This window comes from Monodelphis domestica, chromosome 7 (genome assembly GCF_027887165.1).
Source record: "Monodelphis domestica isolate mMonDom1 chromosome 7, mMonDom1.pri, whole genome shotgun sequence".
Taxonomy (NCBI): Eukaryota; Metazoa; Chordata; class Mammalia; order Didelphimorphia; family Didelphidae; genus Monodelphis; species Monodelphis domestica.
Window position 1 is genome coordinate 32,263,599 of NC_077233.1, and position 22,971 is coordinate 32,286,569.

Genomic DNA, 22,971 nt, shown 5'->3' on the forward strand with positions numbered 1-22,971 from the left:
ATGGCACCCTCTGTAAAAATCAACACACTCTAGTTCAATGAAAGCCATTATCAAGCTTAACACCAATACTGAAAAATGAAGCAACGCAGTTCCTCGTACCTACCATCTTCATTTACGTACTAGTCATCATAAGCTCTCCTCCAATTTTGTTAAATTTGATAAACGTAGCTCATGAGATTACAGCTTTAGTGCTAGGAGGTCCGAGGTTCAAATCTGACCTCAGACACTTCCTAGCTGGGCAAATCACTTAACCTCAATTGTTTAGCCCTTGTTGCTCTTCTATATTAGAATTAATATTAGGAATGAAGGTACGGCTTGGAAAAAAAAGTCACTAAGAAGGGAAGCTCTAGCACCTTAAATGCTCATCTAGATTAATTCCATGCAGTCTTTGTTCTTAATTAGGCAGGCACTGGAGCCTTAAGGCATGATGCCAACCTAGTCAGCTGTCTGACAGCCAGTTTTCTTTCTTTTAAAAAAAAAAAGAAGAAAAGAAATCACAAAAACACTAAAATCCCCTCTCGCCAATATATGCTCAGACGCTTGTGCCATCTGGTGTGCCAAAAGTCCGTCTGTGTGAAATCTTTCTCGCAAGACTAGCAGAGCCTTCCCCAGCTCAGGTGTGAAGAGCCTGTACCAACGAGCACCCTACAAAACAGTGAACACGGCAGCCAAATCCATGGTGAATCAGTCCAGCTTTGAGAATTGGATTCTTCTGATCAACCTTTCCATTGACTCTCTAGGGTTCTCTAAGGAGCAAGCAAGGGCTCTCTCTGCTTATAAGAAGGGGTAAATTTTGCTTCTTCTTTGCCAATGAAGATTCTCTCCACTTCTTTTTCTCCTCTTATTGCTAAAGCCAGTATTACTAGCACTACACTGAATAAGAGGTAAAAATGGATAAAAGATTGGAATAAAAACAGACTCATAGCTCCCCTATGAACCAATTTACCAAGTTCCTTTGCTTCACGCATGAATTTAGAGGCAAGTCACCCTAAAGTCTGCAGCTGTAGCTGGCAAGGTTCCTTTCTTTCACATCCCCTGTCATCACAGAGCAATAATAACTCTTATTTTAGGAACCCTGTGCCTGGGTGGACTCGGATGTACCTGAAATCTGCTCGGGACTGCAACCTTTGTCTTCAGCTTTGATTAATTGGTCATGACAGAAAGAAGGAATTTTCTCGAAGCCCTGCCCTGCCTGCCTCTCTCTCAGAGGCAAGTTCTGTAAGGAAATACACGCATGAGAAACTTTGGAGAGCACTAGGTCACGCCTGCCACTTGGTTCCCCAAGTTCTACCAGGGCGCCAGTGGAAGTCGTCTTCTCTTCTCTTCTCTTTGATGAATTAAAAGCCTTTGCTGGCACGAATGACCCCACAACCCAAGAATCCATCTAGAAAAACCAGGCTTGTCCATGAAAAGTCAGGCTAATTCCACTCAATGATGTCAAAATTAGAGCAGAAAGGGGCCCTAGAAAATCAGGTTTATTTGAATCAACCAGTCCACATTCTTGAGGTTTCGGCATCTATTATCTCTTGTCCAGCCCAGTTTTTCTTCTGTCCACCCTTCAGCCCTATGAACCAGCCACTCAGGAAAGGCGACGCACAGTCCTATTAGAATTGCTTCATAAGACTTACAGCAAGGAAGTCATGGCTTTTGGGGATGCTTACCTGGTAAAATGAGAGTTGCCTTCTGACTCGGTTTCTTGCCACATGTAATTCGGTATTCATTGATCGCATTCTCAATCTCCTGGAGCTTCTTCACGGCATCCGCATAGTCTTGCTTCCGTTTTCTTTTTACATTTTTGCAGAGGTCTGGCTCATTGGCAAGCTTCTTGGCAGCTTCCACCAATTTTTGCTGTATGACAAAATTGCTTTCCAGCTCTTGTAAGGCAGGATCCTATACGATTACAAGAGAGTGTTTTAATGAAGACACAAGTGGGCAAATCCAGACTCGCAAATGTTGCCTAATGTTCCATTCCATTCCAAACCATTCCAAAGCTTAACACTGCTAAGCAGGAAACATAAAGGGCAAAAAGAGAAGGTCTCCTCAAGAAGCTTCCATCCCTTGGGGGTGGGGGAGATAATGGGTACATCTCCTTGTCTATTCTAGTATTGGGCATTAGGAGTCTCTCCAGGTTGAGCCTTAGTGGCATATTTGTGACAAGGTAACAGCAGAATGAAAACAGAGTTGAACTTGGAGTTGGAAGGCTTGGGTTCAACTATCAGGTCTACCATTTATCAGTGGCGTGAACACTCATGACACTGCCTTCTTGAAGTCAATTTCCTCACCTGTAATATAGGACAATTCTGCTCATTAATCCCACACGTGGTGGTTTGGGAAGATCCAATGGCAGGACACATGTGAAAATAATTTGGAAACTTAAAGGTACTTCATCAGTGTAAATGGCTTCCATTTTTGTAATCTGCCAAATTAAGGCAGCCATCTCCCCGACTTCTTGATAAGACTTCTCTGACTCTTTTCACAGATGAGAAAACTAAGAGGTTCTGAGGCTAATGAATAACTTGTTTCAAAAGCCACATCTACTTCAGCAGTAGAGACAAAATACAAACCCAAGTTTCTCCCAATTCCTTTAAAATAAATTAACCTTAAAAAAAACCAAAAAAAAACCCCTCACCAAATAAAATTGATTACCATATACAAAGTAAGAGATAAAGAGGGTCGATCATGGAATTGAAGGTGTCTGGTGTTTTTCTTTTAATATGTAATAAATTCAATACATAATTTTCCAAGCTGCAAATGACAATGAAGTGGCTCAGTGGATAGTCAGGCCTGGGAACGGGAGGTCCTGGGCTCAAGTCTGACTTCAGACACTTCCTAGCTATGTGACCCTAGGCAAGTCACTTAACTCTCACTGCCTAGCCCTTACTGCTCTTCTGTCTTAGAAGTAATATATAGTATTGTTTAAGTTGGAAGGTAAGGGTTTAAAGAAAAAAGCTGTCCTGTTTGTATTTTCTGCTTCCTAATATTATGGCCTCAATAAACTTTTTTTTCTTTATTACTGATTTTTGGGGAAAGAAAAAGAAAGGGAGGGAGGAAGAGAGGGAAAGAAGGAAGTAAGGAAGGGAAAAGGGAGGAAGGGAGAAAGGGAAGAAGAAAGGGAGGGAGGGAGGGAGGAAGGAAGTAAAGAAGAGGGAGGGAGGGAGGAAAAAAGGGAGAGAGGGAGGGGAGAAGGGAGGAAGGAAGGAAAGAAGGAAGGAAGAGAGGGAAGAAAGGGAGGGAGGAAGGAAGTAAAGAAGAGGGAGGGAGGGAGGAAATAAGGAAGGAAGGGAGGGAGGGGAGAAGGGAGGAAGGAAGAAGGGAGGAAGGAAGGAAAAAAGGAAGGGAGAAAGGGAGGAAAGAAAGAAGGAAGGGAGGAAGGAAGGAAGGAAGGGAGAGAGGGAGGGGAGAAGGGAGGAAGGAAGGAAAGAAGGAAGGAAGAGAGCGAAGAAAGGGAGGGAGGGAGGAAGGAAGTAAAGAAGAGGGAGGGAGGGAGGAAATAAGGAAGGAAGGGAGGGAGGGGAGAAGGGAGGAAGGAAGAAGGGAGGAAGGAAGGAAAAAAGGAAGGGAGAAAGGGAGGAAAGAAAGAAGGAAGGGAGGAAGGAAGGAAGAGAGAGAGGAAAAAAGAGAGGGAAGAAGGGAAGGAAGGGAGAAAAACAACACTCACATCACAAATACTTAGTCAAAGTAAAACAAATTCCCACATGGGCTGTGTGTGCAAGATGTAGATGTCATTCTGCATCTAGAGGCTATCACCACCTCCCTGTCAAGAGAGCTCTACTCCCACAAGGGGACCAATTCACAAGATAACGGACTTGAATCAGGAGGTGACGTGAGAGGACACTGAGTCTGACCCAAGATTCAAATTGCTCCCTAACTTAGTAAGCAGACTGGGGGGGAGGGTGCTAATATTTGGTGGAAGCCCATGGTAGCTCCCATCTTTCCCACATACAGGGGGATTCACCGTGTCTTTATCCCTCCCATATGTAGCTGAGCAGCAACCTCTGTGGAATTCCACATATACTGCTATGAGCTCTATTCCATGGGCACAACCTTATCTTTATTAAAAATTTAAAAAGATCTAATTTACCTTCTTTGAGGGGAGGGGGGGGGGTCTGTAAAGTTCTCCCGAGAACTGCTCAGGGAACAAAGAAAGATCTCTCCATTTTCATCTCAGGGCTTTGTTTTGAGCTATTATTTTGTTGGTTTAAAGAAAACAACCTAATTCTGTCAATTTGATCCAACTCAACTGTTGAGAAGAAAACGGGAAACAGCGAACACAAATATGGAGCCACAGGCCAAGCAGGGCCCGCCAGCACACATGGCCCTGGTGGCCTCCTCCTTTTTTCCCAGGGAAGGGGCATACCTCCTCGCTGGGAAGCAGGTTGTCGTCTAATTTGAATGCGGTGCCTACACGCCTTCTGACCTGAGGGGGTTTTTCTCCTGAATTCAGCGGGTACTCCTCTGGCATCTTACCAGTGAGTTCCTATAAAACAGGAAGGAAGTGAGATGGGATTAGTGTCACTGAACTAAGCGTCCCAACAGGCTCTGGGACGGAGGCAAGGCATGCAGGACACTCACTGCCTCTCGCAGGCAAATCTTCTTGAGCTCCTCCACCTTCTTCAGAAGCTTTTCCTGGAGCAGCTTCTCTTTCTTTCTCAGTTCCATGATTTTCTCTTTCTTCTGTTCCTCACTGACCTCAGAGTCTTGAGAACCTGAAGAAAGAGGGTCAACTATTTATTTTTGTTGAGGAAAAAAAAAAAACTTGGGGGGAGAGCAGGGGAGTTTTTCGAGAATCATATTTCCTTCCTTTGTATAGAACAAAGGCCATAGAGTCAGAACCAGCTATTAAGTAAGCGCTTATTTCTTCTCTCCTTGTTTCTAAACATAATCAAAGGAAACAGCAGAACATTTTCTCAGGATTCTGGGCATCATACAGACGCTGGTGCTAAAATGGGCCTGAATAATAATAATAGCTGATCTTTACATAGTACTTTTAAAGTTTTCAAAGCACATTTGATGAGAATTTGATATAAATTATCTTATTTTCACCTCATGACTACCCTGTGAGAAGTGCTATTACTATCCCCATTTTATAGATGGGGAAAACAAGGCTGAGCCCAGTTAAGAGACTTACTCAGGGCCACATGGTTAGGAAAGACTTAGAAGTGAGATCTGAACTCGGAACTTCTGGGTTGCACATCCAGCATTCTGACCCAGTAAGCCAAGCTATATTTAACGGGTTCACTTTCTTGAAAACTGTGCTAAAATAAATGAGGTCTTTGAGACTCCCCTGGAAAAAGATTTCATTTTCTGAAGGGATAGATGTCCATGGATGGGAGGGGGCAGCATTAGGACGATCTAATTGTTTCCTTTCATTCCCTTGTAGAGAATTACTTATTAATTAAGTAAGAGTTCATTAGGAAATAGAATTAAGGCATAACAGAGTAATAAGTTAGGTTTCTTTAAAAAATCTCAATGGAATCTCAGATGGATTTATGGGTAAGAGAATTTTCCCAGAGTGCTTTGAGAGACAGTTATCCAACTGATTTTCACTCTTTGGGCTGACCCGGTTCTGAAAGGAGGTCTAAGAGCTGCTCAGTGAGATTGGGAGAATGTCAGTGTTTTTCACATCAAAGATTCATCTGAAGACCTGACAAGTAAAGGAGCTTGTTGGGTGAACCATCAGTGCAAATGTTACCATAATTTTTTATGTTATATATATATGTACAATTTATAAGGGTTAGAAAACCCTTATAACACACTTTAACACACACTTTTAAAGCTCCTTCTGTGTGCTAGGGGCTGGAAATAGAAAGACAAAAAAGGAAGCAGTCCCTGCCCTCAGTGAGTTTATAAATATAAACTCTATAAAGATCAGGAGAGAGGACTTGTACATAAAGTATATACAAAATAGATGTCATTTGGGGGTGGAGAGAGGATACTAGAACCTGGGAGGGGATCAAGAAAGGAGAGCTCAAGCGGAGTTTGGCAGGAAGCCTGGGGTTCTACGAGGCAGACGTGAGATTGGGAATAAAGTCCAGGCATGAAGAAAATGGCCTTTTGGAAAACAAGTACATGGGAGGTGCCATTTTACATTTGGGAAGGAGCTAGCAGCCTAGTTTGGATCGAACATGGGATGCGTGAAGAGGAATAAAATGAATTTATATGCAAAAAAAACAGGCGAGAGCGCAATTACAACAGGCTTTCAACGTTAGCTTCAGGAGTTTATATTTTTTCCTAGAGGCAATAGGGATCCATGGAAGATTGTCAAGCAGGTGAGTGTTGCAGGAACATTAGTTAGGCAACGATTTGGCAGATGGATGGGGAGAAAAAGAGTTGAATCAGAGAGGCTATAGGTGGCTACAGATATGGGGTGATGAAGGGTTCCTAGAAAGGTGTAAATAGAAGCTCCCAAATAGATCTGAAAGATAAAAGTCTATTTGGATCAACTTAAAACAAAATCCTTATGGGCAGAATACAAGGGACCAGGAAATATTCCTCTCTAAGAGTTCACCTGAGGAAATCAAGCTGCCGTTGCTTGCCATGATGAACTGATTCTTTGCATCCAGAGTCACCATTTTGGAAACCTTTGGTGTGCCTGTATCAGTTAGGTCCATGGCGATGTCGTCTAAACTCCTGGCAGAGGGAATTTTTGCCTGCAGGATCAAGAGAGAATTCTTCATTGTTATCCCAAAGGATAATAAGAGAAAAAAGAAATGAAAACATCCTAGACTTCTTTCATCAGAGAATGCAGTCTAGAATGCAACTAGTCTCAAATTAAACACAATAACCAATCCTGGTTCTGGAAGGCAAACGATTTCCCTCTTCTTGGTAGACTGAGAAGAGATGCTGGATGCTCTGTTAGTCAGAATGCTGTATACACTGTTGGATCTGAGTTGGTTTTGCCCAACTATTTCTTCTTTGTTACCTCTGGGTAAGGAACACTACTTATACTATTAGTCAGAATGTCATATGCAGTGTTTGTTGTTGTTATTCATCTGTTTCAGTCATGTTTGACTCTTTGTGACCCCATTTGGAGTTTTCTTGGCAAAGATCCCAGAGTGGTTTGCCATTTCCTTCTCCAGCTCCTTTTACAGATGAGGAAACTAAGGCAAACAGGGTGAAGTGACTTGCCAAAGGCCACACAGATAGGAAGCACCTGAGGCTGAAATTCGAACCCAGGTCTTCCGGAATCCAGTCTGGACACTATCCACTGTGCCACTTAGCTGCCCCATATGTCGTTAGATGTGGGCTGGTTTTTCATAATCGTCATTTCTTTGTTACTCATTTTATCATGACAGCCTTGCGAACCACTAACTTTGAGATGGACATCAGTTTTGGAGAATTTATCTCTTTCCACATATTCTCCCCTTCTCCATCCCACCTCCTAAGCATGGAAACTATTAAAAAAAAAAGGCTTCAGGGCCATCAAAAGAAAATTAGTTGTTGGCATGTTCTCTTCTGCAAGTAACTTCTCAATTGAATAATTCCCTCTATTTAGAACCTAAACAAGGGCGCTGGAGCTTTCCCCTACAATAATACATCCGGTAACTTACTTTGCTTTGTTTCCTGTCCAAGTAAAACTGGTGTTGACTGATTGCCATCACCCAGATGGACTTGATGAGAGAAGCGTTGGCATACCAGGTCTGCACGAAAAGTCCGCTCTGCCCAAACGTTCTTCTTGATACTGAAATTCTAAAAGGTTCAGGACAAACATGAAAAGATGTGTATCTCATTGAAGGGTAAGATGAGGTTGGAGTGAAGTCTTTTTAAAAAAACTCTTCTCTTCTGTCCTAGAATTGATACTAAATATTGGTTCCAAGGCAGAAGAGTGGTAAAGGGCTGGGAAATTGGGGTTAAGTGACTTGTCCAAGGTCATACAACTAGGAAATTATCTGAGGCCACATTTGAACCCAGGACCTCCTTGTCTCCAGTACTGTCTCTCAATCCAGAGTCACCTAGCTGCCCCTTGGCTAGCTCAGGAAATGCTTCCTTGTATAGCCTGACAATTTTTAAGAAAGCTAAGTGACTACAGTATAGTAGAAGCAGGATGGACAACCTCCACTGAAAAACTTCTATTCAGGGTAGCAAGATAGCTCAGTGGACAGAGAACCAGACCTAGAGATAGGAGGTCCTGGGTTCAAATCTGGTCTTCGACACTTCCTAGCTGTGTGACCATAGTTAAGTCACTTAGCCCCCACTGCCTAGCCCTAACCAATACACAGTATTGTTTCTAAGGCAAAAGGTGAGGGTTAAAAAAAAAAAGGCTCTATTGATGTGCAATCTTTTTTTTTTTTTAATGGGTTTAGGAGCAGCTAGGTAACAGTGAATACAGCATCAGGCCTGGAATTGGGAGGTCCTGGGTTCAAATCTGACCTCAGACACTGTGTGACCCTGGGCAAGTCACTTAACCCCAATTTCCCAGTCCTTTCTTTTCTCTCTTAGAATTGATACTAAGATAGAAGGCAAGGGTTGAAGGGGGAAAATAGGAGGGGCTGATTAACATTGCTCTTTAAAGAGATGGAAGACAGAACATCAGAGGCTGAGTTTGTACATATACTTGGAAGTTAGGTCCTAAGGATTCCTAAGTCCAACCCCTTCGTTTGACCCGTGAGGAATCTGAGGCTCAGGAGAGAGGCTGGCTTGTTTGATGTAACACAGGGCTGGATCTATAACTAGGGTCCTTGAGGCTGCCAGTCTACATTGCCTTCTGTTTTATACTTCTCCATCATTCTTATCCATCACACTCTCGTTCCCAGACTCTACAACCTCTTGGTGTTACTCACACATAGCAGACACTCAAGACTGATCTATGGCATTTCAAATCTGTGTTTCTGGGCAAGTCATTTACCCCCCCCTCTCCCCACTACTTAGCCCATAATACAATTTTGACTTAGAATTGATACTAAGTAGTCCTGGACACTTCCTAGTTGTGTGACCCTGGGCAAGTCACTTAACTCGCATTGCTTAGCCCTTACCACTCTTCTGCCTTGGAACAAATACTTAGTATCAATTTTAAGATACAAAGTAATGGTTTTAAAAAAATTGATACTAAAAGAGAAGGTAAGGGTTTAAAATAATAATAGAAGAGCTTTACTATATGTTATCTCATTGAAGTCTCACGATATTCCGCTAAGAAGGAACTACTGGTATTCTTCTGATATTGAGGAAAATTGAGGCTCAGAGACATTTATGATTTGCTCTTGGTTATCCATCAGGATTTGAACCCAGATCTTGATGCTTCCAAGTTCAGAACCCTATCTACTATCCCATGTCGTCTCCTAAAAACATAAGATGAGGCTTTCCATTGAAATGTGGCCCAAAGAGGCATGGTGTTGTCTATTTTGGTTTTCCTAATAGGAAACACTTTTAGTAGACTTGGGGTTTTCTTTGGTTCCCTGTTTTCGCTATGGTCTCTTTCCCCTATCATTTCAAAGCAGATTATAAGTTTCTATAAACAGAGCTGGGTAGCATAATTGAAAAGCGGATGCTCTGGAGCAAAGTTCTTTGCTGAGGTGTCCCAAAATCTAAGCATATATTATCTGATTGAAGCCGTACAACAAAGCTGGGAGGCAGTTGGTATTATTATCTCCAGATGAAGAATTAGTCTCTAAAGGCTAACTAACTTGCCCCAGGTCACAGAGTTAGTGGCGCTAAGCAAGACTGGACCTAAGCCTCAGTTCCAAGTACAATGCACATTCCCCCACATACCTCGACCTCTCCCCCACTGCCCAGCTCTCAGTGAACAATCAAGGAGAATTTTCTCATTGCTTTGTAAAGTCGAGATCCTAATAACTAGATACTGTCCACACATGGGGGGAGGCGGGGATGGCAAGGGATGAAGGGGGCAGAAGGATCAGAGGAAAAGCCATTATTCTTCTAATTCAATTAGACAGCTACTTTTCCATTTAGTTTTCAAAACAATTCTTTTCCAACTAGGAAAAGAACCATAATGCTCACCTGCGAGGGTCATGAACCTCGACGGCAAATTTCTTTTCACGGAAATATAAGTTCTCCAGCTGTTTCCATTGAAATAACTAAATAATAAAAGGAACAGAAAGCAAAAATATTTTCAATTTTGAAAGGCCAGATAATGACCTTCATGTGTCCCTTTAAAAAGCTTCAAATTATTTTACATTCATTATTTCATGAGAAATACAACCACCTCAGTAGTTGGTTCTTTGGGCACTATGCCCATTTTACAGACGATGGCAATATAGGGACTTGTGCAATTTGTAGATCCTTGAGCAAAAGAAAGCCAAGTAGTTATTAAGGCACCAGACATTCAAATCTGTAAGTAAATACATTATCTGCATTCTCTGTAAATAAATACATTATCTGTACTCAACGTCTTTATAGCCCCAAACCCACGAGGACATAATAAACATGGTTCAAATCCAGCTTTCTTCTTATCAGAATAATAGCAAAAAGGACACCACTGAGCTGAGTTAGATTTTAACTATAAATCTAGCTAGCCATAATCTTCTTGCCGATAAGTTTCCTCTGTGCCATTTAATTTTGAGTCTGTGCAGATAAAAGGCCAACTAAAATCCCCCGACGTGAGATAAGATTTGAGACTTTCAAATGAACCCCACATTTTGTGGACTGAAGGTGTAGTGCCCAGGTTGCTGCTGCAAGAGGGAGTGAGGAGATGACCAGAACCCAAGGGGCCACGTCCAAGGCGGCCCACGTTTGGTACTTGTTCTGCTGCCCTTTCCTCTCTCCCCTCCATCAAGAGTTTTAGTCAGAAGAATTGAGCTATTAAGGATGACTAAATCCCTCCAGATCATTTCCTTTCTTATCTATGGTCAGGACATGCTGCCATTCTCAAAGCAAAGAGGAAATGGGCTGCAAAGAGTGATGGCTTCAATAGGACCCTGGAGGGTGATATTTCAGAAACTTGTGCAGTATCAAAGTGAAAGTAAAATGAAGCCTGCAGTATTTGTGGGGTGCCCCCGCCCCACTGTCACCTGCTCTGTCTCCCTGCAACCTGTGGAAATTCTTGGCAAAAGTGTCAAGTAAAAGAGGACATCTCGGTAAAGGAGGGCATCCCAACAGTGCCCTTTTCTGCCATTTGTCCATCTATCATTAAACTATTTCATTCTGTGAAATATATTTTATCTCCTAAACAACTAGCCCTGTCTACATGAAATCCTAACACGCTTTGATGAAAGCACCCGACTCCTGAAGGCAAGCTGCCTGGCTCCATTTTAAATGGACTTATGTTATCAAGTTCATTAATAATGCTGTCGGTCCAGACCTGCTGGTTCCTTGCGGCTCTCCCACTGAACCTGAACTTCAGAATGTTCCATATAGTCCAACCCTTCTTTGCAGAATTAAAAAAGAAGCTGCACTTGATTCTTCTTGAATAATTGGTCTGCGGATCTCTTGCCATCATCAGACCTTTGCTTGAGTTCAGAATGGCAAGGGCTGGACTTTAGAAGCATGAAGTAAAAATCCTTCCGAGTGATGCCCCAACAGGGCTGGCATTTTTCTGCTGAATGAGGATGCACGAGTATTTGCGGACGCACATTGCTGTACTGAAGTACCGGACAAGAAGGGCATTCTAGTGCCTGGAAAGATTAAGTTGTACACACTAGAACGGTTGATATCCTTTGCTTGTAATTATCGAAGACAATTATCCAGGCTGTTTTCTTCACAAAGACAGACAGACAAATAAAACCTGGAGCACTCTACTCTTCCCTCATGTTTCCCCTATTCCAGGAGAGTACACGCGGCTGTCTATACTCCAAAATCTGCTCCAAGTTCAAAGAGTGCAGAGAAAAGTTCAAACAAAATGAAACTTTTTTTTTTAAACATACCTATTTGTGAAAAGGTCCCGCAGTGAAATGTGATCCTCTGAAACATTCTCAGTCTTCTGGAGTGGCAGAAGAGGGGGAGGGAAGCCCCCTCGCCTCTCACCTTCTCCCACCCCACCTAGGGTGCTTCCTTAAGGAGCTCTGCTCTGGCCTGAGTTTCATCACACACTTTCTAAGGTGTAACTCGGTTTCACAGACCTAACCTCCCACTGCTGACACATTACTGACATCAGCAGCTCTCTCGAATGACACCTCCCCATTCCCCTCCTTCCCCGGAGAGAAAGAACTCTGGGAGGGCCAGACAAAGTTCTTCTGCCCAAGGATTTCTCCGGAGAGGAGGTGGGGGAGAGGGAGGGAAAGAGGGAATGGGTTTTTAAGGAGATTAGCTGTTCAGGGATTTCTAGGGGAGTGAATTGGTTGGAATTCCCATCTGGATTTCACTGGGAGCTGGTTTAAAGGCACATTTCTAGCCAGGGCTGACTCACCCTGGAAATGAACAGGTTAGACAGGAAGAGTTAGCCTGAAGCCTCAGCTGTGTTTTCCTTTAACTCCATTCCCACACACATAAAAACCAAGGCTGCACTTGAAATGAGATCTCTTAAAACTGACACCACACCTCCCCCTTCACCCCTTATCGCTTACAACCAAGAAACACTATCTCTTTTGATTCCATTCAGGATGTTTGGGGTAGTTTTCTAAAGCAGGGAGACATGCCTTTTTCCTTAAAAACCTAAAAGACCCAAACAAACAAACAAACAAATAATAATAGTAATAATAATAATACAATCCAGCCTGTAAGTCAGGGACTTCTGATTAATTGGGTAATTTGATACCATTTAAATGGGAAATAGTTTTGTATGTATGTGTATGTTTTTTTGGGGGGGGGAGGGGGCAACCAATTTCTCATCTGAAATCTTCAATTCATGAGTCCAGTCTAGCTGCTGCAGAATTGATCAATTGCCAAGGTGTTTTACTAAAGACAGTCAAATTCTAAACATTTTATGAATGATACAATGACACTTCGATAAGGCCAGCAGACTTGTTCAAAATGATCCAAAGGTGATAGGAAATACAGTAAGATCTGAATTTGATTCAGGCTAAGAAAACGGCATTTTCAAACAAAAATGATTGAGTATCTTCAATATATGAGGGATTGTGTTAGGTGCTAGGTCAGTGATGGCAAGCCTTTTAGAGACTAAGTACCCAAACTGCAACCCTCATGTGGCATGTCAACTGTCCTCTTACCCCAGACAGGGGAGGGAAGATGTGTTGTCATTAAATTGTTGGGCAGAGGTAAGGTCAAAAATGTCCTAAGGTGCAATTGAGACAAGGAGGGGAGAAGACCTTTGGCATGCATGCCATAGGTGCACCAACACAGTACTAGGGGATACAAGAGACAACTATTTCTTTCTGGGATGCACTCTTCAATATTATGATACCAATATTTTAAATCTAATCAAAAGAGAAGGCTTTGGCCTAAAGGGCAAAACCAGGACCAATGGGCAAAAGTTTTAAAAAGGTATACTGAGGCTTGATAGAAGGAAGAACTTTTTACACAATTAAAATGACCAGAAAAATGAAATGGGCTTCTTTAGGAAGTAATAAAGTTTCTCCTCCATGGAAGACTTTGAACAGAGGCTGGGTAACTACTTAGTGGACATGTGAGAACAGGGGTTCTTTTGAGAGGGGGTATATTTCAAATCAGATAACTACTGTAGTGACTTCTAACTTCAAAATTCTATGACCAAAGAAGGCATCAGAAGCACATGTTACAGAATTGGTGTATGCGTGTTTTCCCTGGATAGACTTTCATTTTTGCCTTTGTGTCCCTACAATGTCTGGTAAATAAAGGACACTTAAATATTTTTTGTTGATTGACTGCTTAATGATCCAAAGGCAATATAGGAAGATATTAAGAAAATCTGAATGAGGTTGAAAGATGGCATAGTCAAACAGAAACCATCTTACCTTAGGGCCAAAGAAAAAGGTTCAAAAGACACATTTTCTATATTTCTATATATTCACCATACAATTATGTGGTGCACACTAAGTTGGGCTTCATATTAGAGAGTGTTGATAAGTGCATTTCCACAGAAGTAGAGAGAGGAGAGGTTTTTTTAATGGGATTTTAATTTCCCGGTTTGGAAAAAAAGCTTTTAGACTCCTCTTATTTTCATTGAAACACATTAGAAAAATAGGTCAACAGAAAAATGGAAGGCTTTAAGTCAATCAAAATAATTTAAGTACCTAACACATGTCAGACACTGCTAAACAGTCTAGTTACAAAGCCAAATGTGACACTGTCTCTTCTCTGTGTTATCAGAAGACTTCTGCAAAGCAGCCTAGAGTATTTTTCTTAAAATCATAACTGGTATTATCGTTAATTAGTATTTATTAAGTAAGCTTTCATTGTTTGCTTTAGAATTTGTCTCTCAGTGGTTTTCTTACTGGCCCTGAAGGGAGAAATAATTTTTGCAAAAATGAAAAAAAATTCCCTGGACATTAGTTTCTTCAAATGAAAAATGAAAAGACTAATGGGAGAAAGACTCTTTCTGAGTTTAGATGAAGAGTCTCTGAACTAGCATTCAGGTTTCCTAAGCACTCTACCTCTATTGTACGAACCAACTTTGTAGCATTAAAAAGTAACCCCTTTGGTATAAAATGGAGGAGATAAGGATAACTGAGATAATATTTGCAATGTACTTTGAGGAATGAGAGAAGAAAGGGGAGACTGATAAATTATATTATTATTGTTGAAAGATAAAAATAATAATGATACAACAGGGAAAATAATTTGTCTGCAAGGTTACTAATCCTACACTGAAAAACAAACTTATCAAGGTTTAAAAACAATAATAATAAGGTATAGGAATGAAAAATAGATTTTGAAAAGTGAGATTAGAAATGATTGAAATATTAATGGTAGGCTTGTAATCAGAACAAATTGTCTTCCTCTTTAAGGCTAGAGAAAGGAAGTAGATCTTTCTAAAATCACTTGCCATATGCCCTATAGTGATTTATTGAATAAAATTAGTGTTGTGGAGAGTAATAACTTGTTAATGACCCCCTATACAATCTGTATTCAACCACTCACCAAGCAAACCCAACTTCTTTTATAGAATCAGAAAAGTGAAAGAAATTTCTTTTTCTTCCACTGAAATCATAGTGACCAACAATTTTGAAACTGGGAGGAATTTTAGCTCCAAAGGGAATGAGAAAACACTCAAGAGTACTATTAATTTGACTGGAGAGTAGCTGAAAAGGTCTACAGTTCTGTTTGAAATGGCTTTAAAGTGCCTAGCTTGGGAGTAAAAGCACAGGAGAGTTAGAGTATTTAAGTTCAGATTCTGGCTCAGGGGCAGTCGACCTTAAGCAGGCACTTCAGTCATTCTGGGCTTCATTTCCTCATCTATAAATCAAAGAGGAAGGCCTAGACGATCTCTAAGGTTCCTTCATGGAATATAGTAAGGTGGGCTCATGGCTTAATGGATATAGATAGCCTTAGAATAAGGACTAGCTTAAATTCTCTCCCTCTCTCTCTCCCCTCCCCCCCCCTCTGTCTCTGTCTCTGTCTCTGTCTCTCTCTCTCATTATGTTACACTGACTGGGGAAATCTAAACCCCAAGCAATTCTCTAAAACAATAAGTTACTGAACAATTTAACAACATGTACTGATAGACCAACTTACCTTATATCACTAAAATTATAGATTCTATTTAAAAAAATAATGGAGTGGGGACTCAGTGGATTGAAGCCCAGGCCTAGAAGTGGGAGGTTCTGCATTCAAATCTGGCATCAGATACTTCCAAGCTATGTCGGGCAAGTCACTTAAACCCCATTGCCTAGCTCTTACTACTCTTCCTTAAAATCAATTCATAGTATTGATTCTAAAATGGAAGGTAAGGGATTTTTTAAAAATGGCATGTATAATTGTATGAGTCTCAATTTCCCTAAAATCTGTAATCACACAGGTTGTTGTCTTTATTTTGGCTTTATGCTCAAGTTTCCTGAAACATCCTCTAGATAGGAACTTGCTTTTCTATTTCTGTATAAGACATGGCACAGACAAGGAGAAGAACAGGGTGGGGAAGGGCAGGGGGGAGGGCAGAAAATGAAAGCAAGATACCCAGATGTTAAGTAGAAACCTCCCATCTGGTTCAAAAAGGGCAGGAATGTGCTTGGCAGACTAAACAATGCAGGTGAGGAAGTGTGTGACACTGACTGCCAAAGGGAACCTCCCTGAAGTCATGAAAGAACCAAGGCCCTGACAGAAAGAGGTAAAAAGTCACTTTTAACTTGGATAAATGCCAAGTGCATACTCCTTGCAGTTCAACAGCTAGTTGTGTGATGACAAAAGGGAAGTTGTAGTAGTGGCTTGGTTGAGGGGAAAAAAATTACCAGGTTAATTATTAAACTGAAAATTCACCTGGAAATGACTAAATCCAAAGAGATCACAACTGAATCATAGAATTCTCAATCAATCCACAAGTGACTCATCTTGGTTGACCACATGGTTTCTTAGGGAAAAAAATCAAACTAACATTCCTGCCTTTGTCCATTGTAGAATGAAAGTCCTGTCCTGTCCTGCCCCCCCCCCCCCCACTCTTGTGCCTCTCTTAAACTCATTCTTGTACTGAAGTTATAGGTCTTTGTTTATTTTACTAAGTTGCCTTAATGAAAATAATGGCTGGCACAAGGGCCACAGATTTAGAAACAGAAAGGGACCACTTAGGTCATTTAGCCCAAACTCTTCATTTTATATGAACATATATGAACAAGCTAAGGCCAGGGAAATTAAGTTAGATCAAGAAGACATAGGTTTTGGTGGCAGATGCAGAACCTGGAATTGACTACTCTTGACTCCATCCATCACTCTTTCAGGGGAACATGCCTTTCCCCATTTTCTAGTATAATTAGAATTTTGAGCCCCAGGACTCTCTCTCATAGCATTCCATGTTCCTTCTCATGTTATATACTAACATTAGTTCTACTAATAGTTAGACATATTGATAGAAGACTTTTTTTTTTAATCCGTACCTTCCATCTTGGAGTCAATACTGGGTATTGGCTCCAAGGCAGAAGAGTGGTAAGGGCTAGGCAATGGGGGTCAAGTGACTTGCCCAGGGTCACACAGCTGGGAAGTGTCTCAGGTCAGATTTGAACCTAGGACTTCCCATCTCTAGGCCTGGCTCTCAATCCACTGAGCTACCCAGCTGCCCCCTGCAGCTCATTTTAAAGATGAGGAATGGAGGCAAACAGAGTTAAGTGACTTGCCCAGGATCACACAGCTAGAAAATGTCTGAGGCTTGAACTCATTAAGATAAATCTTCCCGATTGCAAGCCCAGTGCTCTATCCAGTCTACCACTTAGCTGCCTATTACACACTTGCAAATGGGATAAACGAGACATTCCTAACCTAATATTCTTCCTCAACCAACTGATTTATTTATTTATTTTTTAATTTGGAGAGTAGGGCTGAGAAACTCCACCGAAGTGTATCCCACTCCCTTGTGGATTTTAAAGCCATGATGGAATCAGCATGTTTATGCCCTAATAAATTCTTCAGGAGCAAAGGGGACAATATTGTCCTCAGAACAATGAACAGGTAAGTAGCTTCCTGAAAGTCAAATGCAACTTACAGTCTTAAGAAAAACAAACAGGGAGTCATTAATAAGTGCATGGGTACATTAGCCAATTCATTCAACCCAAAGCATAGAAATTAGGGACACTGTGAACTCCGGTCTGTAAAGGACAAGATCACTATAGTAAATACTCTAAAATGCTCCAGGGATAAAGAAAGGACATCTAAACACTTAGGGACAGCCAGGTGGTGTAGTGGCTAGAGGGTCAGAAAGACTTGAATTCAAATCCAGCCTCAGATATGCATCAGCTGTTGAGTCATTTAACTGCTGTTTGCCTCAGTTTTTTCATCTTTAAAAATGGGGATACTAATATTCCCTTCAGGATTGTTGTAAAAGGATTGAAGGAACTAATCACTGTAAAGCACTTAGTAAGCACTATATCAATGGTAGGTACTATCAGTTCAAATTTGGCTCTGGAAACTCAGCTGTGTGACCCTGGAAAAGTCACTTAATCCTGTTTGCCTCAGTTTCCACAGCTGTCAAATGAGCTGGAGAAGGAAATAGCAAACCACTCCAGTATCTCTGCCAAGAAAACCTCAAATGGAGTCATGAAGAGTCAGACATGACTGAATGACACCTATTATGATTTATATTACTGGCTATGGAAACTAGCCAATGGTAGATAATAATCTTAAAAGACATTTTCCTCCTGCCTATTATGCTTTGACTAACATGCCTTTCTATGACTACTGATTGTGGGAAACTTGGCTTTCTTCTGGATCAACATCTGACTTAGAGAATCAGAGCTCAGTGGCTCAACTTTTAGACTTCTTTCTATCTGGTGACTCATTGAAGTGGATCACTTTCTTACTCATTTCTTTAGAAAAAAGTGGATTTAGGCAGGCTGCTAAGGGATGTATTAAATAGAGCACTAGCCTGAGTTCAGATCCTGCTTATTTTCACTAACCTCTCTTTGCCTCATTTTTCTCATCTGTAAAAATGGGAATAATAACAGCACCCACCTCCCAGGGTTGCTGTGATGCTCTAATGAGATAACATTTGTAATCCTTAAATATTTTGTCACCCTTAAAAGTCATAAATAAAGGCTACCTCTAATTCGAAATACAGAGAAAACATTAAAAACACACATCACCAACACCAACATTTTCTAATTTACAAATAGAGTGAACGTCAGCATAGGGGAAGAGCAACGGATTTGGAAGTGGAGAACCTGGACTCTAGCCTGCCTTTTTTCATTGATGTGACCACATACAAGTCACTTTACCTATCTGGACTTCAGTTTCCTTAGCTATGACATGCGGAAGAGAGGGTAAATGATCTCAAAGTCTCTTCCATCTCTGAATTTTCAATCCAAATATCATAAGCATATATCATGGCACTTTCTCGTACTAATGTTGGAAATAAAAACAAAGGCAGCAATTTCTGCAGCACTGACTATGGAATTAGACTTTCAATAGGTAAAGTAGGAAGAGGCAGATGATTCATTAATCATCAACAATCCGGTCATATATTAAGCACCTACAATGTTTTAGGCATGGATGGATACAAAGACAAAACCCAAGTTTCTGTTTTGACAAGCACTTGCCTAGGGCACATTAATCTGAAGGACATTACAACTATCAGTGAAGATAAGAAAAGGAGAAAAACACACTGATTAGAGACAAGGTCGGATATACCATAAGTAAACTGCAAGGGATTACATTTTGTTGGGAAGATGGAGGAAGGCTTCGTGAAGAGGGAGGCACTTGATCTGAGTGCTTGACTCTCAAGTGGACTGCTGAGCAAGATCTAGGGGAAGACATGTACAAGGAGAAGGAACCAACATGAGCAAAAGTAGATCATTAGTTGGAGGCTTTGGAGTTACATACATGGAATGGAGACAGTGGGCGGCTGTTGCAATAATCCAAAAGCTAATGAAAACTTGTTCTAATTGGATGATTGGATTTTTCTTTTTCTTCATGGGGGTGTTCACGACCCAGGTTCTCGAAAGCAAAGCCAATAGGATGTAAATGATGGCCAAGCTGGAAAGGTTCTCTACACAGGCCATTATGAACAAGCAGACTATGTGCTGGTCAAGAGGCAACTTGAATGAGCACTGATTAATTGCTTACCATGTGCCAAGCACTGTGCTAATTATGCTGAGGATTATGTGAATTTAATATAAATTTGGACTCCCCTTTCCTTTTAAAAAGTTTTAAAATCTTTTCAGGCTCACCCCTAGCCTTTAATGGGGCCACATGCCTACAATGGGAGGACACCAGAGGCTTCGTGATTCCCTGGAGTCCCAGAAGACGCTAGCCTCTCATCTTACACGATTCCTGGTGTCCAGTCCCAAAGACTGGCCTCTGACCCAAACTGAGGTCAAGTCTGTCCAACCAGGGAGACCCAGAAAAAGTGATGTCACTGGGGTTATAGAAAGTTTGAGGTCTCTTGGCTAATGGGATTGAACTGGACATGTGGTGAGCAGCAAGCTCAGGATGGAGAGGAACTAGACATGTGATTATGTGCCTTTTCTCCCTCCAACCCACTTTCATTATCTAATGAATAATTATAAACTAGAATACAGGTTCCAGAGAATTTTAATCCCAACAAGCAAAAATTCAGAAAGGTCCATTGACAGGATGGCTGGAGGGGCACTACATTTCTGGGTAACTTGGGGGCCGTATCTATTAAGACAGAGGAGCTGGGATCAATCTGCAGGGAGAGGACCTACTGTGGGGAAAAAAAAACAAAACAGAACAAACTCACAGATTTTTTTAACATTCTGAAGTTACGACCTCAGCTGGAATGCTGGCAATAGATGATTGAGGGCTGAATTATGGGTAACTTAGAGAAGTATGATGGCTTTGAACGAAGTCAGGAATAAAGCTGGAGTTGAAGGGGGTGAAGGATGAGTTTGGTTTTTGTCATGTTTGGCTTAGCGGGACTGATGGGATATTTCTTAGAGTCCATCAAATCTGGCCGCAGACACTTCCTAGCTGTGTGAGCCTGGCCAAGTCACTTAACTCAATTGCTTAGTCCTTGCTGCTCTTCTGTCTTTGAATTGGTTTTAGGACAGAAGGTAATGGTGGTTTTTTGTTGTTGTTTTTTTAATGCTGTGGGGAAGGGAAGAAGAGGCTGAGATACCTGGAAATAAATTCTATTAGTTAGAAAAAGAATAGGGAACTTTGGACTGCAGGTTTAGAGACAGGTATGAATGAGGCAGGGTGTGGGGAAAGGGGATGGGGAACCAAGAGAAATGGGTTCTCAGTGTTGGGAATTTCTGTAATCAAAATGATAAGGGACCATATCACAGAGGGCAACGGAGAGCTACCTGGTGTGTCTGTGGATTAGTATAGATCACCAGCAATGACTTATCTCACAAGAGAAGAACAAAGACATCCTCAAGAATGGCAATCGTGTAATAAGGAGAGGCATAAAAGATGGGCACGATGGAGCACTAATAATGCTGCAGCATTTAAAAAAAAGCAAAGGAAAGCCTTTATTTAGCCTCGAGTGAATTCCTTTTGAAGGACTTATAGTTAGAGAAGGGAAAAGAATTCCACCTAATGAGAGGACAGAGAAGTTAGAATGAACATGTTCTAAATATCAAGAGAGGCAGTAGATAGAATGATGGGCTTGGAGGTCAGGAAGATCTGAGTTCAAATTCTGCCTCAGGTAGTTATTAGTTGGGCAAATCAAAATCTCAGTTTTCCTTCTCATCTGTAAAAATGGGGATAACGAACAGCACCTGCTTCCCAGGGTTATTGTGAACACTGAACTAGATACCTACAAGTGCTACAGAAATGCTAGCTATCATTATTATTAATTATAAGTATCTAAGCAATATTTCCCCATCATCCTTTTAAGTAAAGGGCTGATAAAGACTATAATCTTGGATGGTTATTTTTTATTTGTGTGTCTTATGGGATATGAATGGACAGCAATAAAAGGGTGTTCCCCGGGCTCAAACAATTGAAATTTGAGTCTTGGTTGGGACATCGAGGTTAAGGAGAGTTGATTACTCTTAAGAACTCTCGAAGAACAAGTCCCTACCTCTTCCCTCCATCGCCAATTAATGCCTCATTTGTTCCTAGCATCCTCCGCAGCAAGCAGACAGGACAGATTATTTCCACGTGGTGGGGTGGGTTCCATGGTAGGAGTCTGTCCTGGGCTCTGGGTCCTGTCCTACCACTAATTATCTTCACAACCTTGGAAGGATTGCTTAACTTTTCTGATACTCAAACACCTCTGCAAAAGGAGGGCACCAAGTTTTGTAAAGTGCTTTCGTCACCAACTCCAGGGCAAGCGTGACTATCTTTCTTTCACAGGACAGGAAGCCGAGACTCACAGGAATGAAGTGACTCAGCCAATGGCACTCAGTTCTAAACAACGGAGCTAAGAATCTAGTCTGGGTCTTCTGTCTTCTGAATAAAATTCTTTTCCAATGGTGGTCCTCATTTCACTGACTGGAAGCCAGCTATCCACGGCAAAGCAAGGATGCTGCCAACAGGCATCAGGGGCATCTGTGAAAGGGCACGACTTACTGCAAAGTAGAATAGAAGGAAGGCTGGATTGATGGGCAGAGAAATGAGATTCAGATCTTTGCTTGGTTGCTCACTACCTGAAAAAAATGACGTTGTCACTCTCTTTCTGCTCCTGCCTTTTCCTCTGCAAAATGAAAGGGATGGAGCGCAGCTAGATGTTGCAATGGATAGAGTGCCAGGACAAGAGTTGGGAGGACTTGGGTTCAAATCAGGTCTCAGACATTTCCTAGCTAACATTCACCTAAATCATAAACTAGAAAATGTTTGCATTTTTCAAATGAGTATTCTATCTTGATTGAAAGGAGATGAATCCCCTTCATTCAGAAAATAAAAGGGATGAACCAAATGAGCTCCAACTCCTCTAGCTTTAAATCTATGGCCCTATGATAAATCTCTTTACCTATGTGACCAGGTAGGTGTCTCAGTGGATTGACAGTCAGGTCTAGAGACAAAAGGTCCTAGGTTCAAATCTGATCTCAAGAAACTTCCTAGCTGTGTGTCCCTGGACAAGTCACTTAACCTCAGTGGCCTAGCCCTGATTGCTCTTTGTGCCTTAGAACCAAAACACAGTATTGATTCTAATATGGAAGGCAAAAGTTTTTTTTTTTAAATAAATAAACAAAATAAAGCATTTTAAATCACAGGTAAGAAAATTCCAATTGCCCATTCCTGCCAATACCTCTCAGCTGCTGCCCTGGGAACAGCTTTATCCCAGTCACACAATTCTTTTTTTTTAATTGCTTAGATCGCTCTTAGGATTCCAATGACCCCTTTCCCCAAACCACAACTCCGTGGGTAAGTATTTATTCACTAACCACTGGATTTGGACAGAAACAGTAACTGGGGAGAAGAGATTTTGGATCTTAAAAAAAACCAAACATTTTTATTTCCTTCCCTACTACATGTAAAAATAATTTTTAAACATTTTTTAAGTTTTCAGTTCCAAATTTTCTTCCTTCTTCTGGCCCTCCCTTCCCTTAATCCCTTTCTGTCCCCCCCTCAACCCCCCTTTACCTGAGACAGCAAGCA

The 22,971-nt window shown here is 41.4% G+C and overlaps 1 protein-coding gene across 4 annotated transcripts in view; it reads right to left on the minus strand.

The window, feature by feature from the left end:
- The window catches only part of FRMD4B (FERM domain containing 4B), a 395,155-nt gene that overhangs the window by 17,934 nt on the left and 354,250 nt on the right, over positions 1-22,971 (minus strand). For all 4 annotated transcript variants that reach the window (XM_007500068.3, XM_001372543.5, XM_007500069.3 and 1 more), the window contains 6 exons: positions 9,955-10,031; positions 7,551-7,689; positions 6,509-6,650; positions 4,573-4,706; positions 4,358-4,477; positions 1,662-1,890 (listed from right to left, as the gene is read on the minus strand). In XM_007500068.3, coding sequence (XP_007500130.2) covers positions 1,662-1,890; positions 4,358-4,477; positions 4,573-4,706; positions 6,509-6,650; positions 7,551-7,689; positions 9,955-10,031 — 841 coding nt within the window. The remainder of the gene's footprint in view (positions 1-1,661; positions 1,891-4,357; positions 4,478-4,572; positions 4,707-6,508; positions 6,651-7,550; positions 7,690-9,954; positions 10,032-22,971) is intronic.